Source organism: Theropithecus gelada, chromosome 7b, assembly GCF_003255815.1.
Source record: "Theropithecus gelada isolate Dixy chromosome 7b, Tgel_1.0, whole genome shotgun sequence".
Lineage (NCBI taxonomy): Eukaryota > Metazoa > Chordata > Mammalia > Primates > Cercopithecidae > Theropithecus > Theropithecus gelada.
In genome coordinates, this window is record NC_037675.1 from 92,583,699 (window position 1) to 92,601,816 (window position 18,118).

Here is an 18,118-nt window from a genome sequence, read left to right on the forward strand (position 1 = left end):
CTCCAGCCTGGGAAACGAGCGAAACTCTGTCTCAAGAAAAAAAAAAAAAAAAAAAAAAGGAAACAAAGAAGCTTTGTGCACATACCATCCTGATTTATTGTATTAAAAATACAATTTGTGCTGGGTGTAGTAGCTCACACCTGTAATCCCAGCACTTTGGGAGGCTGAAGCAGGTGGGCTGCCTAAGGTCAGGAGTTCAAGATCAGTCTGCCCAACATGGCAAAACCCCATCTCTACTAAAAATACAAAAACATTAGCCGGGCATGGTGGCATGCGCCTGTAATCCCAGCTACTCAGGAAGCTAAGGCAGGGGAATCGCTTGAAAACTGGAGGTGGAGGTTGCAGTAAGCCCAGATCCCATCACTGTACTCTAGCCTGGGCAACAGAGGGAGACTCCATCTCAAAAAAAAAAAAAAAAAAAAAAATCCAGTTTGTTCTCACAAGGGGCTTTGGTGGTAAGAAGCGGGTGAGTAGGGAGTAGGAGGCCTCTAAGCCAGCTGAATCCTCTCCCACCTCTCTCCAGATCATTTTCAGAGCCCTGCTGGGCTCGCTTGAGACCGGCATCAGGTTCCTTGGGCTTTCGGCAGCTGGGGGTGTCTCACGTGTCCTCATTTGGAAAGTCTGCTTGTAGCATTGGCAGGCACTGTGGCGACTGTGATAATGAGCTCCGGGCACCGCAATTCGAGTAGGAGCCGATCCTGGACATTCCCAACAGATGGTTGCATCTGTTTCACTCCCCAGTCCCCATGGAGGACAGCGCTGTCCTCCTAGGGAAACCCAGTGCCTGAAGCCCAGCAGGGGCCACTCCGTGATGAAGTGAGGCGAGCTCCACGGGCACCCGTCCCAGGTTTAAATGCCGGCTGTGCCGTGCAGTAGCTGTGTGACCCTGGGAAAGTCACTTCATCTCTCTGAGCCTTGTTCCCCTCATCTATAAAATATAATTACATGTGCAGATGACTTGGCATGGGGAGTCTGGCACATAAAAAGCACTCAGTAAATATTCGCCAACAAGATTATTGCAGGAGAGAAAGGGACGTGGGTTGATACGGCAAATCTGACAGGGCAATTTGTCGTCAAGGGTATTTCTCCGGTAGAACATAATTATTATTATAATTTTTGGAGATGGATTCTCACTCTGTCACCCAGGCTGGAGTTTAGTGGCGTAATCTCAGCTCACTGCAGCCTCCATCTCCCAGGTGCAAGCAATTCTCCTATCTCAGCCTCCCAAGTAGTTGGGATTACAGGCACGCACCACCATACCTGGCTAATTTTTGTATTTTTAGTAGAGATGGGGTTTCACCATGTTGGCCAGGCTGGTCTCGAACTTCTGACCTCAGGTGATCCGCCAACCTCAGCCTCCCAAAGTGCTGGGATTACAGGTGTGAACCACCACACCCAGCCCGATAGAACATAATTATGTTTTTCTTCAGGGTGGTCTTAATTTTAGAATATTGTGAAAAGCACAGAGAAGCAAATGACCAGCATGCACAGCTCTGTCACCTGAGGCATTAACTTGTAATGTCCTTCCTTCTAGTTCTAGTAGATGTTCTTTGGTGTCTGCGCATTCAAGGGTTAGGTATTTATTGTAGTCTTCGCTATCTGGGCTTATTTATAGCCCTCTGTTTTGGGAAGGCTTTCCAGTTATTTGAAAGGATTTGGGTGTTGTGATCTAAGCTGTTTCTGCTTTAGGGGGCACCTGAAGCCCAGTAATGCTGTCATTCTTGCAGCCTCAGTACAGGTATGGCTTTGATGGTCTTGGACAAGATCTAGGAGGATTCTCTGGTTTACCAGGCAGAGACTCTTGTTCTCTTCCCTTACTTTCTCCCAGAGTCTCTCTCTCTCTATTTTGAGCCACCTAAAGCTGGGGGTGGAGTGACACAAGCACCCCTGTAGCCACCACCACTGTGAGTGTGCTGGGCCAGACCTGAAGCCAGCACAGCACTGGGTCTTACCCAAGCCCTGCTGTAACCGCTCCCTGGCAACTGCCTGTGTTCGCTCAAGGCCGTAGGGCTCTGCAATTAGCAGGTAGCAAAACCAGCCAGGCCTGTGTCCCTCCCTGCAGGGCGTTGAGTCCCCCCAGGCCCTGGGTGAGTCCAGAAGAGCTGTCTGGGCATCAGGGACTACAGCCAAAAACCTTAGATGTCTACCCAGTGTTCTATTGTATTGCGGCTGAGCTGGCACTCAAATTACAGGACACAGTCCTTTCCACTCTTCCCTCCCCTTTCCTTCTAGTTCTTTCACTCACTGATTTTATAAAAAGGAGAATTTGTCCAATACATTGTTTCATTACCTAGTACAGTTCCTTTAATGACACATCACAGACATCTTTTAACATAATCGTTACATATTTCTTCTGTAACCATAATTTTAAACATCTACGCAGGATTTCATTGAACAGTAACTTTAGTCCCTGCTTCCTGAACACCAAGGTGCTCAATAACTTACATACATTACCTCCCTGAGGTCTCTTGGAGGTAGGCATGGTTGCTGCCATCTTATAGATGGGGAGGCCAAGGCTAGGACATGCAAAGCCACAGCCCAGGGTCACACAACTGGTCAGAGACAGGATCAGTATTCGAGTGCAGGTGTGTTTATCTCCAAAGCCAAAGGACTTCCATTGCGGAGGAAGGCTGGCTGCCCCCAGAGGAGGCTACAGCATGTAGTAGGATTCATTTCATGGCAATTCATCAAGCTGTAGGTTTGTGTGTGTTTGATTGAAGCGTTACCTACACTTTTTTGAGTGGGGCTCTGCAATTAGCAGGTAGCAAAACCAGCCAGGCCTGTGTCCTTCCCTGCAGGGCGGTGTACACTTTTTTGAGTGTAGGTAATGCTTCAATCAAAATTTACATTAGGCCTGTTGCAGTGGCTCACACCTGTAAGCCCAGCACTCTGGGAGTCCAAGACAGGCAGATCACTTGAGCCCAGGCATTTGAGATCAGCCTGGCCACCGTAGTGAAACCCCATCTCTACTAAAAATACAAAAATTAGCTGGGCACAGTGGTGCATGCCTATGGTCCCAGCTACTTGGGAGGCTGAGGCATGAGAATCACTTGAACCCGGGAGGCAGAGTTTGCAATGAGCCAAGATCAAGTCACTGCACTCCAGCATGGGTGACAAAGCCAGACTCTGTCTCTAAAAAAAAAAAAAAGAAAGAAAAAAAAGAATTCCATTGGAAGTTGGGTATGGTGATGTGTACCTGTATTTCCAGCTACTTGGCAGGCTGAAGCGGGAGGGTCACTTGAGCCCAGGAATTCAAGGCCAGCCTGAGCAACATAGCAAGACCTTGTCACTTTAAAAAAATCAGAAAGGGGCCAGGCGCAATGGCTCATGCCTGTAATCCCAGCACTTTGGGAGGCCGAGGCGGGTGGATCACCTGAGGTCAGGGGTTCAAGACCAGCCTGGCCAACATGGACCAGTTGGCCCAACATGGGCCAGCAAATATCCCATGTGTATTTTTAGTCTGTACTAAAAATACAAACAATGAGCTAGGCGTGGTGGCAGATGCCTGTGTTCCCAGCTACTCAGGGGGCTGAGGCAGGAGAATTGCTTGAACCCAGGAGGTGGAGGTTGCAGTGAGCCAAGATTGTACCATTGCACTCCAGCCTGGGCAACAAGCGTGAAACTCCGCCTCAAAAAAAAAAAAAAAAAATCAGAAAGTGTCTGCCAATAAACAGCTGACTATACATTTTCCCCTTCTCCCGCCATACCCAGAGCTCCGACCAGCCAGCCTGGTGGTCCTGCCCAGGTCCCTTGCTCCAGCGTTTGAAAGATTCTGCCAGGCCAACACTGGTCCTCTGCCCCTGCTGGGCCAGAGTGAGCCAGAAAAGTGGATGCTGCCCGCTCAAGGTGCTGTCTCAGAGACCAGGTAAAAAGCTTGGGTTACTGTGAGTTAAAGCTTGGGAGTGTCCAGGTGCTGTAGCCGGGTGTCTCTGTTATCCGGGACCTCTCTGTCCAACCTCAGGGACCTTCACAGTGCCTGGCACAGAACCTCACTCATGACTGTTGCTCAGGAACGAGCTGCCCTCCCCACTGTTCTGACCCCTTCCCCATCACCTGGCCCCTGCCCTGGCTAAGATCTGTGGGATCATGGAGAAAGTCCAGCCCTGGAGAAATCCCACTGACTCCACCATCTGTCCACTCCATCGCCCAAGCCAGAAACCCGCCTGCACAGGATTAGGAAGAAAATAAAAAATACTTGCATTACCAGGACCCAGAGACAGATATTGTGTCTATTCTCCCAGGCTTTTAAACTAGAACCTATCTAGCAAATGGCCCCACTGATTCTGGGTCGGTGTACCTCTCCTGAAGTCTGCCTTTCCTACAGCACCAGCACAGACTGGCATCTTCCCTGGCCTAGCCCTAGTCTCATCCTTCTTTCTCCCACCCTGTCATCGTCTGCTCTCCTAGCAAAGTGACTTTTTCTAATGCTAAACCGGATCATGTGGCTCTCTTCTTAAAACTCCTTCAGACTGGGTGCCGTGGTTCATGCCTGTAATCCCAGTACTTTGGGAGGCTAAGGCAGGAGGATGGCTTGAGCCCAGGAGTTTGAGACCAGCCTGGGCAACATAGGGAAGACCTGGTCTCTACAAAATTTTTTTAAAAAATTAACTGGGCATAGCGGTGCACACCTGTGGTCCCAGCTACTTGGGAGGCTGAGGAGGATCGCTTGAGACCAGGAGGTTGAAGCTGCAGTGAGCTGAGATCATGTCACTGCACTCCAGCCTGGGCAACAGCGCAAGACCCTGTCTCAAAATATATATATATATAAAATAAAATAAAATTCTTCAGCATCTTCTTATGGCTTGGACCTCAGCCTGATCTCAAGATCCATGGTGACCTGGCCCCAGCTCAGTTTCTCCCCTGACCCCTGACACTCCAGTCATCCCCAACCAGCTCCCGAGACAGAAAGCTCCCCAGGAACTTTCTGTCATGATCATTTTAGGATGGGAAGGTCCTTTGGAGACCCCATCTGGGTCCACGATTGTGCCTTTACATTTTTCCCTGGTGCCTCCTGTGCTGCCAACTTGGAGACTCCTAGAGCAGATCGCCCAGTGGGCTTCCACGTGCCGCTTCCTCTGCCTAGGTGTGCCTTCTTCCTTGCCCAAATGGCGAATTCCTATTCATGCCTCAAGACCCAGCACCTAACTCCTTTGTGGAAGAGAATTGATTTCCCCCTTCTCTGTGTCACGCTACCCAGACTGTTGACATTCACTGCTGTGTATTGCCAGTATCTGTTTTCAATGAAGTCTCACCTATCAATGTAGGATTATGAGCTCTTTAAACGCTGGGATGGTCCAGGCACGGTGGCTCACGCCTGTAATCCCAGCACTTTGGAAGGCTGAGGAGGGCAGATCACCTGAGATCAGGAATTCGAGACCAGCCTGGCCAACATGGTGAAACCCTGTCTCTACTAAAAATACAAAAATTAGCCAGGCATGGTGGCGCGGGCCTATAATCTCAGCTACTCGGGAGGCTGAGGTGGGAGAATCACTTGAACCTGGGAGGCGGAGGTTGCAGTGAGCCAAGATCACACCATTGCACTCCAGGCTGGACTACAGAGCGAGACTCCATCTCAAAAAATCAAAAAACATTAAAAAAAAAAAAAAAGACTGGGATGGTGTCCTCCATTACTCTAGCCCCATCACCTAGCATGTGCCTGACATGGAGGCATGGCTCAGTAAAAGAGTTTGGAGTGAGTAAAGAATAAGCTTGTAACCAAAGAAATCTTTGAGCCCTATAGAAGAGTTTCCTCTAAGGGAAGAGAAAGGCGTCACCCACTGCTGGCCCTGAGACGTTCCCCAAGACACATGTTCTCTGTCCCCTTGGGCTACTGGCCCTATCTCCATAGCAGAGAGGGCACCATTTACTTTTCTTCTTCTTTTTTTTTTGAGACAGTCTCTGTTGCCCAGGTTGGAGTGCAGTGGTACGATCTCGGCTTACTGCAACCTCCACCTCCCAGTTTCAAGCGATTCTCCTGCCTCAGCCTCCTGAGTAGCTGGGATTGCAGCTGTGTGCCACCGTGCCTGGCTAATTTTTGTATTTTTAGTATAGACGGGGTTTCACCATGTTGCCCAGTCTCGTCTTGAACTCCAGAGCTCAAGTGACCTTCCCGCCTCGGACTCCCAAAGTGCTGGGATTACAGGCATGAGCCACTGTTCCCGGCCACCATTTGCTTTTCTTGGTGGTTTGGCTTGTCTTGGATTGCGGGTATAGGAGACACACTGGGTGGGAGGTGGGGGTGTGCTCTATACATGCTGATTTAATCGTTTCTGATCTGAGGACATTTGAAGGATGCCAACAAGGCCCCCTGCTGAAAACTATGCTCCGTACCCAGGTGCCAGGGCTGGAAATTTCAGCACTAGACATCCTCTTCTCTCTCCACAGTCCTTCTATAGTGTAATATCAGGGGCCACAGTGAGGGTCTGGGGCCCTGCCAGCTTTCCCCTTGTGTCTACAGGGTGGACCGTCCCCAGTTCTGGAAATACGAGTTCGGTGCCTGCACCGGCAGCCTGGCTTCGCTGGAGCAGTACTCAGAGCAGCTGAAGGACATGGTGGCCTTCCTCTTGGGCTGCAGCTTCTCCCTGGAGGAGGCCTTGGAGAAAGCAGGGCTCCCCAGAAGAGACCCAGCAGGTCACAGCCAGGCGGCTGCATACAAGGTAGGGACACAGCCCACAACCCACAAGGGCAGAATGGCCTGAAAATGCAGATCAACTTACATCTTCCTGGGGCAGAGAGAACACGGGCACGGGAGGTGGAAAACCTAAGCTCCAGCCCCAGCTCAGCCACTTTCTAGCTGTGCAACCCAGGAGAAATGATCAATCTCTTTGAGCCAGCTTTGGTCCCACGCACCTCTGGGACCGCCGTGAGCACCCAGTGTGGTCCTTCTTCATGGTTCAGTGCCGTAAACCAAACCCGCTTGGGATTTCTCTGGCTCCTTTAACTTCAGGCACCTCAGCAAGATTTTTATGAATCCTCCCTGGCTCGGGTGAGCCTCAGCCACGGGGAATGAGCCTGGCTCTGTCAATACCCAGGGATTTGTGGCAGAGCCTCGGCCAGGCAGTTCCTCCTGGGTTAGGTCTCTGTCCAGAAAGCCAGGTCATGTTCCTGGCCGGAGGTTGCCTCTGGCAGTCACAAACACAGCACAGCCGGCCTCTCTGGGACGTGCCTGCTGTGCCTCTTCCAGCCCTTACTTGTCAAGGTGAGTGCACTCGATTCCCTGGTTCCACAGACCCTTCCTGGACATCTGTTGGTGAAGTCTGAGAGTTCGCTGTGCTCCAGCGGTGGTCAGCCAGCATAAACAGCCAGGCTCCAGGCTTCTTCATTTATGGAGGACTTGGATCAGAGATTTTGTCTTGGACTCTGGGACATTTATTAAAATGTCTTGGTTTGGGCTCCTGCCAGAGAGGCCCCAGCTGCCTCTGATCAGAAACAAAGCTACCCATAGTCTGTGCTGCCCTCATGGGTGAAGTGTGTGCCCGAGCGGTTCTCTTGAAGCTAGGGAAGGGTGGGGATGGGACCCCAGCGGCTGGCGGGCACCCACGGCAGGCTCTGGCTCTGGAACACACCACTCTTTGTAGGAGGTGGGAGCTGAGAGGGCCCCATGGCTCCACACGCAGATTCTCATTTTAGATGAGGAAACCGAGGTCTAAAGAGAGAAGAGGACTTGCCCAAGTCCCAAAGCTCGATGGGAAGCCGGAACTCCTGGCTCCCATCTGTACAATGTCAGTAGCAGAGATGTGACAACTAAATGATGCTTTGCAGTCACAGGGTCTGCTGATATGGAAGCTGTTTGTTGCCTACAAAGGTGCAAGTAAGTGCCCATAGTAAGTGCTCAACACGGCCTCACTGACCCCGATGCTTATCAAATAACTTTCAGTCTAATATCGACCCCTCTGCCCGTGGGCTCCAGGGAGAGATGGCCAGGCAGCCATCTGGGATTCCACTGGCCACCCCCAGACGGAATGTGTCTCAGCCTTGGGGAGCACTGCCTGGGTCTGCCAGTGGCTCCAGCACGTCCCCTCTCCTGGGTGCTATTATGCAGACACTGCTGGCAGGCACCCTGAGGTTCCATCCCGCTGCCGCCAGGGTGGTGATAGCAAGCTCTTTAGGTGGTGGCCAAGACTTCACAGTGGATTACAGTCCTGGCCGTGTCCTAAATCTTTCATAAGCTCTATTGCAGGCACCAGAAACCATTCAGAAGGTGGGGTAGGGGAGCGAAACACCAATGAAAGTCACACTGATAAAACCAGGCAACATCTGTTAAGGCAGGAGGAACCAGGCCATGCTCCGTGGGGTCTGGGGACAGGCTTGTCGCTGGTGTGGATTCAGAAGGCAGAGTGGACACCAGCTCCTACTGTGATGTTCTCGGTTGCCTCCCTCTGCCCCTGATTCACCAGAGGCTGTTTACCTGTGGTCCACGGCCCTTGCAGTCCCTGGAAAAATTCAGAGGCTCCATGATACTGGATAGAAAAAAAAGTACATTTTTCTTTCCCCTCCCTTCCTCCCTCTCTCCCTCCCTTCCTCCCTCCCTCTCTCCCTCCTTTCTTTACTTTATTTTTATTTTTATTTTATTTTATTTTTGACAGTCCTTGCTCAGTTGCCCAGGCTGGACAGTGGCACAATCACAGCTCACCACAGCCTCAACCTCCTGGGCTCAAGAGATCCTCCCATTTCAGCCTCCTGAATAGCTGGGACTACAGGCATGCGCCAGCATACCCAGCTAATTTGTGTTTGTTTGTTTGTTTGTTTGTTTGGTAGAGATGGGGTTTCGCTGTATTGTCCAGGCTGGTCTTGAACTTCTGGGCTCAAGCGATCCAACCTTCTTGGCCTCCCAAAGTGCTGGTATTACAGACACGGACCACTGTGCCCAGCCTCATTTTTATTTTCATAACCTCAACCCACATTTAGCATTTCCTTCAATTATGAATGTAGGCAGCAAATGGCTGTCATATCAGCAGACCCTGTGACTTCATGGCTGGCAACGGAAATCACAGATATCTTCATATCACATTAGAGTTCCTCCTGATGTCTCAAAAATATCCTATATGCTGATCACTACTTCAAAGTTACAATGATAGTCGAACTGGCATCTTGTTTCTTAGGCTGCTACTGAGGAAGCATGCATATTGTCTCACATTTTTCCTTTTTTTTTTTTTCTTTGAGATGGAGTCTCACTCTGTCACCCAGGCTGGAGTGCAATGGTTTGATCTCGGCTCACTGCAACCTCTGCCTCCTGGGTTCAAGCAATTCTCCTGCCTCAGCCTCCTGAGTAGCTGGGACTACAGATGCGTGCCACCATGCCTGGCGAACTTTTGTGTTTTTAGTAGAGACGGGGTTTCACCATGCTGGCCAGGCTGGTCTCGAACTCCTGACCTCGTGATCTGCCCACCTCGGCCTCCCAAGTGCTGGGATTACAGCTGTGAGCCACCGTGCCCGGCCACATTTTTCTATTATTTGATAACTGTGCTTGCAGGATAATTGGTTTCCTTTGGAATCCTGTGCATTTTCTTGTATACAGTTAAAAGCATTACTTTGACCAGGGGTCCACAGCTGTACTAGTCTACCAAAAGGGTCCGTGGCACACAAAAAGTTAAGGTTCCCTATTTTAAACCAGTAATTAGCAGCAAACTCCCCCTCTCTATGTCACATAAAAATAGAAGCTAATTTCTATAACAGCTACTCCTCCTTCATTTAGCTGCCTTGAACTCTTGGTGCTCAGAGCTTGGATCTGTGCTAATTCCATTTTTTAACATTTTCACTTGATTTTTTTTTTTTTTTTTTTTTTTTGGTCAGACAACAGTGCCTTGTGTTACCCATGCTGGCTTCTGCTGCCCTCTGGTGGTCACAATGAGGCCCATTCCCAAGGACAAGCTGGAAAGGCTGGTGCAGGCCTGCTGCTCCCTAGGGGGTGAGCAGGAGCAACCTGTTCACATCGGCAACCCAGGTCGGTGTCTCTCGCTCCTGCCCATGATCCTGACAGCCTCTCTTGGTGTTGGGCCTGAGGAGCAGACAAGAGCTTGCCATGCTCCTGAGCTCCCACGGCTTGTCTTTCTTTTTACCAGGGGTCTCCAGGGGCAAAGCCCTGAACAAGGCTCAAAGGCTCCGGCAGCTGTCTCGGGGCTGGGCTTACAGATGCCCCTCAGGTTTAAAGGTGCCACCCTTGGCAGAATAGCCAGTCTCACTGTGGTGTAAGTTAACATATATCATATCCTCTTGGGTTTTTACGGAGGCTTAATATATATAGGAAAAAATATATATATATGTGTGTATATATATATAAAAAATGAATATATATTGGGTTTTGTCCACAATTCCTGGCTCATAGCTCCTAAAATTCTTGGAACTTCCAAAATGCTATATTTTGTCTGATAGGTTCAGGGTGGGGCTGGTCACCAGAAAGACTAAGGTAGGATTAGAGGGTTGGGACTTTCAGCTCCACCCCTCCCCCCAACCTCCAGGGAGGAAAGAGGGGCTGAAGGTCAAGCTGATTACCCACGGCTGATGGTTTAATCAATCATGCTCATGTAATGAAGCCTCCGTAAAACCCCAAGAGGATAGGCTTCAGCGAGCTTCTACATAGCTGAACACATGTAGGTTCCTAGAGGGTGGTGCCCAGGGAGGGCACGGAAGCTCCACGCTCCTTCCCCCACACCTCGCCCTGGGCATCTCTTTATCTGTATCCTTTGCAATATCCTTTTATTTTATTTTATTTATTGTTGAGACACAGTTTCCCTCTGTCGCCCAGGCTGGAGTTCAGTGTTACAATCTCAGCTTACTGCAACCTCCGTCTCCTGGGTTCAAGTGATTCTCCTGCTTCAGCCTCCCAGGTAGCTGGGATTACAGGCGTCCACTACCACGTCTGGCTAATTTTTATACTTTTAGTAGAGATGGGGTTTCGCCATCTTGGCCAGGCTGGTCTTGAACTCCTGGCCTCAAGTGGTCTGCCCGTCTTGGCCTCCCAAAGTGCTGGGATTACAGGTATGGGCCACCGCACCCTGCCTGCAATGTCCTTTATAACAAACTGGTAAACATAAGTAAATGTTTCCTCAAGGTCTGCGAGCTGCTACAGCAAATTAATCAAACTCAAAGAGTTTGGGTTTCATCAAACCCAAAGAGGGTTAATCAAACTGGAGGCCAGTTGGTCAGAAGTTCTGGAGGCCCAGACTTGCAACTGGTGTCTGTAGGGGGGTGGCCTTGGGGACTGAGCCCTCAACCCGTGGGTTCTGATGCTATCTCCAGGTGGAATGGAATTGGAGGGAACCCAGCTGGTACCTCCTGCTTGATGGTGGGGAGAAACCCCCACAAATTTGATCACAGGAGTTTTCTGTGTTGGTGACTGTTATTGTGGTGTGAGAGCAGAGGAAACACACCATTTAGATAGAGTTTTTTTTCTCTACACGCTCACCCACTGGGGAGATCTTTGATAAATGTAAGGCTCCTATGAACTTCCAGTGAATCTGGGGTTGGGGGAAGCCAAGGGTGGCAGCAGGACTCTTTATCCGGAGATTTGAGCTCGAAGCAACGTCTAATCTGGGCTGCTATTCATTGGTATATTTGGGTAGGAGATGGCTTTGTTCCAAATGTTAATTTGAGCTGAAATCCATTGATCCCCAGCATATTAACTCAATCTGACAGTGAGTGAATAGATCCAACATGAAGAGCCAGTATCAAGAAGCTGTGCAGGCCCCTTAGAGGGCCTGATGAGAGTTTGAGACTGGGCCTTGGATGAGGGTCCAAGTTTGGTATACCTGAACTTGCTCAGCTGCATAACCAACAACATTAGACAGAACCTACCCTTTTGTGAAAACGCAGTCAGCACTTGCTAGCTTCATCACATGAGGGTGATTGCAGAGCCACCCACCAGGATGGTGTCTGCTGAGGAGTTTTATCATTAGTGGGGATGGATTGGGCCCAGCACATCCATCTTTGCTGTCTTCAGGATTAGGTTGCTGCTGGTAGTCAAGCAGCTGAGGTTAGGTGCATGAGATGTGACCCAGCCTGGACCAAGGTCAACCCCCCAAGGCTGGCTTTGGTAGCAGCCTGCATGCACAATGAGAGTACTAGGTTCAATGCACCCAAGGATCCTTCCAGAAATCATGCCCTGAAGTTTGAAATTCTGTGTTCTGAAACCAGCACTCCACATGGACTGTAAATTATGGAGAACCCTGAGTTGTCAAAGCCTCAATCCCTATTCTCCTTCACCTCTTCCTCAAATACCATTTACAATAATCCTGCAATTTGAGTTTCTGTTTTAGAGAAAGAACCATAAACTACTCAACCAGTTCTAATTGGATGCTGCCTGCTGAGGGAATTACATTTTCCTTTTCCATCTGCAGAACTGTTGGGAATCAAAGAGCTTTCCAAACCTGCCTACGGGGATGCCGTGGTATGTTCCCCAGGGGAGGTTCCAGTGTTCTGGCCTTCTCCACTGACCAGTCTCGGAGCTCTCAGCAGCTGTGGTATGTTGGGGGATACTGGGGCAATCGCTCTGCCCTAGGATGGAGCCCAGTGGGGTCTAGTTCTTGAAAGCATATTCTCGTAGTACAATGATTTAAAAATAAAGCCATAAAACAAAACACAAAACAGAGGCCTATAGCTGCAGTGATTCTCTCTCTGGATTCCTTCTTTTATTTATTTATTTATTTATTTATTTATTTATTTATTTATTAAGACAGAGTCTCACTCTGTTGCCAGGCTAGAGTGCTGTGGTGCAATCTCGGCTCACTGCAACCTCCAACTCCCTGGTTCAAGCGATTCTTCAGTCTCAGCCTCCTCAGTAGCTGGGATTACAGGCATGTGCCACCATGCCTAGCTAATTTTTGTATTTTTATAAGAGACAGGGTTTCACCATGTTGGCCAGGATGATCTCGATCTCCTGACCTCGTGATCCGCCCACCTTGGTCTCCCACAGTGCTGGGATTACAGGTGTGAGTCATCATGCCTGGCCTGGTTTCCTTCCTTTAATCCCAGGGCTGGAGCACTTTGTCTTACAACTCAATTTTTTTGTCGTCGTTGGTTTTTTGGTCTTGTTGAGACACAGTCTCACTCTGTCACCCAGGCTGCAGTGCAGTGGCACGATCTCGGCTCACTGCAACCTCCGTCTCCTGGGCTTAAGCGAGGGAGGCATGCCTCAGCCTCCCAAGTAGCTGGAAGTACAGGTGCATGCCACCACACCTGGCTAATTTTTGTATTTTTAGTAGAGATGAAGTTTTGCCATGTTGGCCACGCTGGTCTCAAACTCCTGGCCTCAAGTGATCCTCCCACCTTGGCCTCCCAAAGTGCTTGGATTACAGGCATGAACCACCGCATCCAGCCTTAAATATGTTTTGATTAAATGTATTTCCTTCCTTCCTTCCTTCTTTCCTTCCTTCCTTCCTTCCTTCCTTCCTTCCTTCCTTCCTTCCTTCCTTCCCTCCTTCCTTTCCTTCCTCTTTCTTCTTTCTCTCTCTCTCTCTCCTTTTCTTTTCCTTTCTTTTCTTTCTTTCACAGGGCCTCACTGTATTGCCCAGGCTTGAGTTCAGTGGCATCATCATAGCTCACTGCAGCCTCAAACCTCTGCAGTCAAGTGATCCTCCCATCTCAGCCTCCCAGGTAGCTGAGACTACAGGCATACGCCATCATACCAAACCAATTTTTAGAATTTTTTTGTAGAGATGGGATCTTGCTACAATGTCCAGGCTGGTCTCAAAGTCCTGGGCTCAAATGATTCTCCTGCCCCGGCCTCCTGAGTCATAGGGATAACAGGCAGGAGCTACTACTTCAGCCGTTTTAATTAAACATATATTTTTATCTGCTGAAGCATCCCAGCCCATTCTAGCAGGAAAACTAACCTTTAGCTTGGCTTTTTGAGACATTTTGGAGATTGATGGGGCCTTGAAAACAAAGGTGAAGCCAAGAAATGTAACTAAACAAGTAATTTCCCATGGTATTTGCAAGGTGATTATAAACAAGGCCTGCAGCAGTACATTTTTTCCAAAGCCTAGGTGATATTACAATGAAGAGACACACGAGGGCGCCCTCCCTAGCTCACAGTAGGATAGGAAGGGGACAGAAACATGAAAAATAACAGCCATTGCAGACCGTGGTCATGGACACTGGAAAATTCTGGCCAGGCCAGCCACACTTGCACTGTAAGCATAGAATCTAGTGTTATTTTAATTTACTTTGAAAGCATTCATGAGAGTTCAGCTATCAGAATGGCCTCATGCGAGGGAAAGATCATCCCTAATGTGGTGAAGAGGCATGGCTGCCAAGATCTACAGGATTCCATTCGTTCGTTTATTTAAGTACATGTGTTGAGAACGTGCTGTGTGCCAGGCGTGCACCCAGGCCTCGGGACTACAGTGCTCCGTGGGACAGGATGGAGTCCTCTGGGCGCTCATGGTCTTTTCTGAGTGTGTGTGTGGGCAGTGTGTAGACACATACACCCACGTTTAGTAAACGTCCGCCAGCCCACTGGCCTCACCACTTTCCCACCATCAGCCTTGGCAGATGCCCTGCAGAGGAGATCTCACTGCCATGGGCACCCCAGCATGTTCCAGCCCTTTAATTCTGACAGCAATAGCACAGTTGATCATAGATGAGAACAAATGACATCAGACAAGGACAACCTTGAAAACCTTGAATCATTCTCAAACTTCCTTTTTTTTTTGAGACAAGGTCTCACTCTGTCACCCAGGCTGAATGCAGTGGCACGATCACAGCGCACTGTAGCCTTGACCTCCTAGACTCAAGCGATCCTCCCACCTTAGCCTCTGGAGTAGCTGGGACTATAGGCATCAGGCATGCACCATAGAGATGGGGTCTCACTGTGTTGCCCAGGCTGGTCTTGAACTCCTGGGCTCAAGCGATCCTCCCACCTCAGCCTCCCAAAGTGCTGGGATTATAGTCATGAGCCACCATGCCTACCTTGAACTTCAATATTTAAACTTCGATTAGCAATATATTATTTGCTGCAGACCTCACAACTGATGGGGACAAAACTGTGTCATGCTCTGAGCTGACTGTTCTGATGTGTAGCTGGCTTTGGAGTGACCAGTTTTAGGTGCCGTTCAAAACACAGACAAGCGATGATTACATTCTTCAGATTCATGACTTCTTTCCCTTACACGTCAAATCGAAAAGTTATGTATCTATCAGATTTTTATTTTGAAGTGCTGGCTGACTCTGGCTTTCTATTAAATATGAAACTTTAAGCCAGGCATGGTGGCTCATGCCTATAATCCCAGCACTTTGGGAGGCTGAGGTGATTGGATCACTTGAGGTCAGGAGTTCAAGACCAGCTTGGCCAACATGGTGAAACCCTGTCTCTACTAAAAATATAAAAATTAGCCAGACATGGTGGCACACACCTATAATCCCAGCTACTTGGGAGGCTGACACAAGAGAATTGCTGGAACCCTGGAGGCAGAGGTTTGCAGTGAGCTGAGATCGCGCCACTGCACTCCAGCCTGGGTGACAGAACGAGACTCTGTCTCAAAAAAAAAAAAAGAAAAGAAAAGAAACTTTATTGTTCCTGTGAAATCCAGTATTTACTCAATTCACATGTGCATTTGTTGAACACCTATTATGTGCAAGGCACTCTGGGATCCTGAGATGCTTGAGCAATGGTCGCTCTTCTCCAGGAGCATACAGCTGAGTGGAGATGAGTACTCAAAGATGATAATGACACTGAGGAAGGCAGAAGAGGTAAATAGTATGGTATTAAGCACTTAATGAGCCAGGCACAAGAAACTAAGAATGAGTAAGATACTGTGTGATTCAGGCCAGGCTCCATGGCTCATGCCTGTAATCCCAGCACTATTTTAGGCTGAGGCAGGAGGCTTGCTTGAGCCCAGGAGTTTGAGGTTGCAGTGAGCTTTGTTGCACCACTGTACTCCACCCTGGGCAACAGAGAAAGAGCCTTGTCTCTTTAAAAAATTTATATATGAGGCTGGGCACAGTGGCTCACGCCTGTAATTTCAGCATTCTGGGAGGCTGAGACAGGAGGATCACCTGAGGTCAGGAGTTCGAGACCAGCCTACCCAACATGGCAAAACCCTGTCTCTACTAAAAATACAAAAATTAGCCAGGCATAGTGGCACACGCCTATAATCCCAGCTACTCAGGAGGCTGAGACAGGAGAATTGCTTGTACCCGGGAGGCAGAGGTTGCAGTGAGCCGAGATCGCTCCACTACACTCCAACCTGGGTGACAGAACAAGGTTCTGTCTCAAAAAAAAAAAAAAGTGTGTGTGTGTGTGTGTGTGTGTGTGTATATATGGCGGATACATATATACACAGTGGATACATATATATGGATATATATATATGGTGTTTATGCAAACCATCATTTATTGAGGGCTTACTCTGAAATAAGCACTTGGCTGAATACTTTTTAAAAACTTATTTTTTTTTTTACTTTTTTAAACCACATGAGTGTGCTAAACACTTTTTTTTTTTTGAGATGCGGTATTGCTCTGTTGCCTAGACTGGCGTGCAGTAATGCAATCTCGACTCATTGCAGCCTCTGCCTCCCAGGTTCAAGCAATTCTCCCACCTCAGCCTCCCAAGTAGCTGGGATTACAGGTGCACCACCACGCTGGGCTAATTTTTGTATTTTTGGTAGAGACAGGGTTTTATCATGTTGCCCAGGTTGGTCTTGAACTCCTGACCTGAGGTGATCCACCCTCCTTGGCCTCCCAAAGTGTTGGGATTACAGCCATGAGCCACCGTGCCTGGCCTGCTAAACACTTTTATGTACATTTTCCAGTTTCTTTCTGACAACAGCCATATGAGGCATTATCATTGCTTTACAGTCAAAGAAACAGGTTTAAAGAATAAAGTCGGGCCAGTCGTGGTGGCTCATGCCTGTAATCCCAGCATTTTGGGAGGCCAAGGTGGGCGGATCACCTGAGGTCAGGAGTTTGAGACCAGCCTGGATAACATGGTGAAACCCCATCTCTACTAAAACAAAAACTAGCCGGGCGTGGTGGCAGGTGCCTGTAATCCCAGCTACTCAGGAGGCTGAGGTGGGATAATCGCTTGAACCCGGGAGGTGGAGGTTGCAGTGAGCCGAGATTGTACCACTGCACTCCAGCCTGGGTGACACAGCAAGACTCTGTCTCAAAAAAAAAAAAAAAAAGAATAAAGTCAATAAAGTCACATCCCAAATTCAAGTATATTCACAATGCTAAAACCACTTCTTAATAACTATGCTATAGTGTTTCACATTGCCTGAAATCTAACAAGGAAGAGTTTTTAAAGAATAAAATTAACATAAACGAAAACAAAATGTAACTGCCATAAGGAAAAATAGAAACGATGCTCACAGAGGGTTCCAAATCTAACGTTTGCTGGAAAGCAAAGCAAGATGGCGTCATAAGTTTTAAGAATCCAGTAAATACTTCCTGACCTCCATGGGTTAAATTGATGGACTTGCCTAGAGCTCTAGCTACAGCTGTGGCTGTATCGCACTTCTTTTCAACCCATACTCAACTCATCTTTACTTTCCTAGAGATTAGAGGCAGCTGTGTAAATGGAGCTCGATGTAGCCATCAACCAGCTCATTCTGACCTTGGTGCCAACAGGTGGTATAGGGAGTGCTTAGGCTGAGCTGATGACCAGGCGCCATCTTGCCTATCAGCAGTGGGCTAGATGAGGGTAGGCTGGACTCGATGAAGTGGCTGGGCTCAGATCCTCCTGTTGTGTGTTTTAGAGACCCCACTGGCTTTTGCCAGCATCCCAGGCTGCACGGTTATGACTGACCTGAAGGATACAAAGGCTGCAGCTGGTTGTCTCACCCCAGAGAGAATTCCAGAGGTCCATCACATTTCCCAAGATCCTCTGCACTACAGCATCGCGTCAGTGTCCGCTTCTCAGAAGATCAGAGAACTAGAGTCTGTGATCGGCATAGACCCAGGTAAGAAACAACGCATTTGCACCTGGAGAAACTGACCACTGACATAATTTTCAGTGAAAAAGGCAGGATGCAAAATGTCTCCACAGCATGATTTTTTAAATGTTGATACTGCATATAAATCTCAAAAGGACTAAAATTAAATACACCAAAATACTGACATTGATGGTCTCTAGGTAGTGCTATTATGAGTGATTTTTTTTTTTTTTTTTTTTTTTTTTTT

The 18,118-nt window shown here is 48.6% G+C and overlaps 1 protein-coding gene across 11 annotated transcripts in view; it reads left to right on the plus strand.

Annotated features, from left to right (window-relative positions):
- Nucleotides 1–18,118, plus strand: part of DGLUCY (D-glutamate cyclase) — a 166,463-nt gene that overhangs the window by 106,605 nt on the left and 41,740 nt on the right. For 5 of the 11 annotated variants that reach the window (XM_025391189.1, XM_025391188.1, XM_025391187.1 and 2 more), the window contains 5 exons: nt 3,712–3,865; nt 6,458–6,656; nt 9,793–9,943; nt 12,336–12,458; nt 17,695–17,898. In XM_025391189.1, the coding sequence (XP_025246974.1) occupies nt 3,712–3,865; nt 6,458–6,656; nt 9,793–9,943; nt 12,336–12,458; nt 17,695–17,898 (831 nt within the window). The remainder of the gene's footprint in view (nt 1–3,711; nt 3,866–6,457; nt 6,657–9,792; nt 9,944–12,335; nt 12,459–17,694; nt 17,899–18,118) is intronic. The other 6 variants (XM_025391194.1, XM_025391191.1, XM_025391190.1 and 3 more) reach the window with 2 other exon arrangements.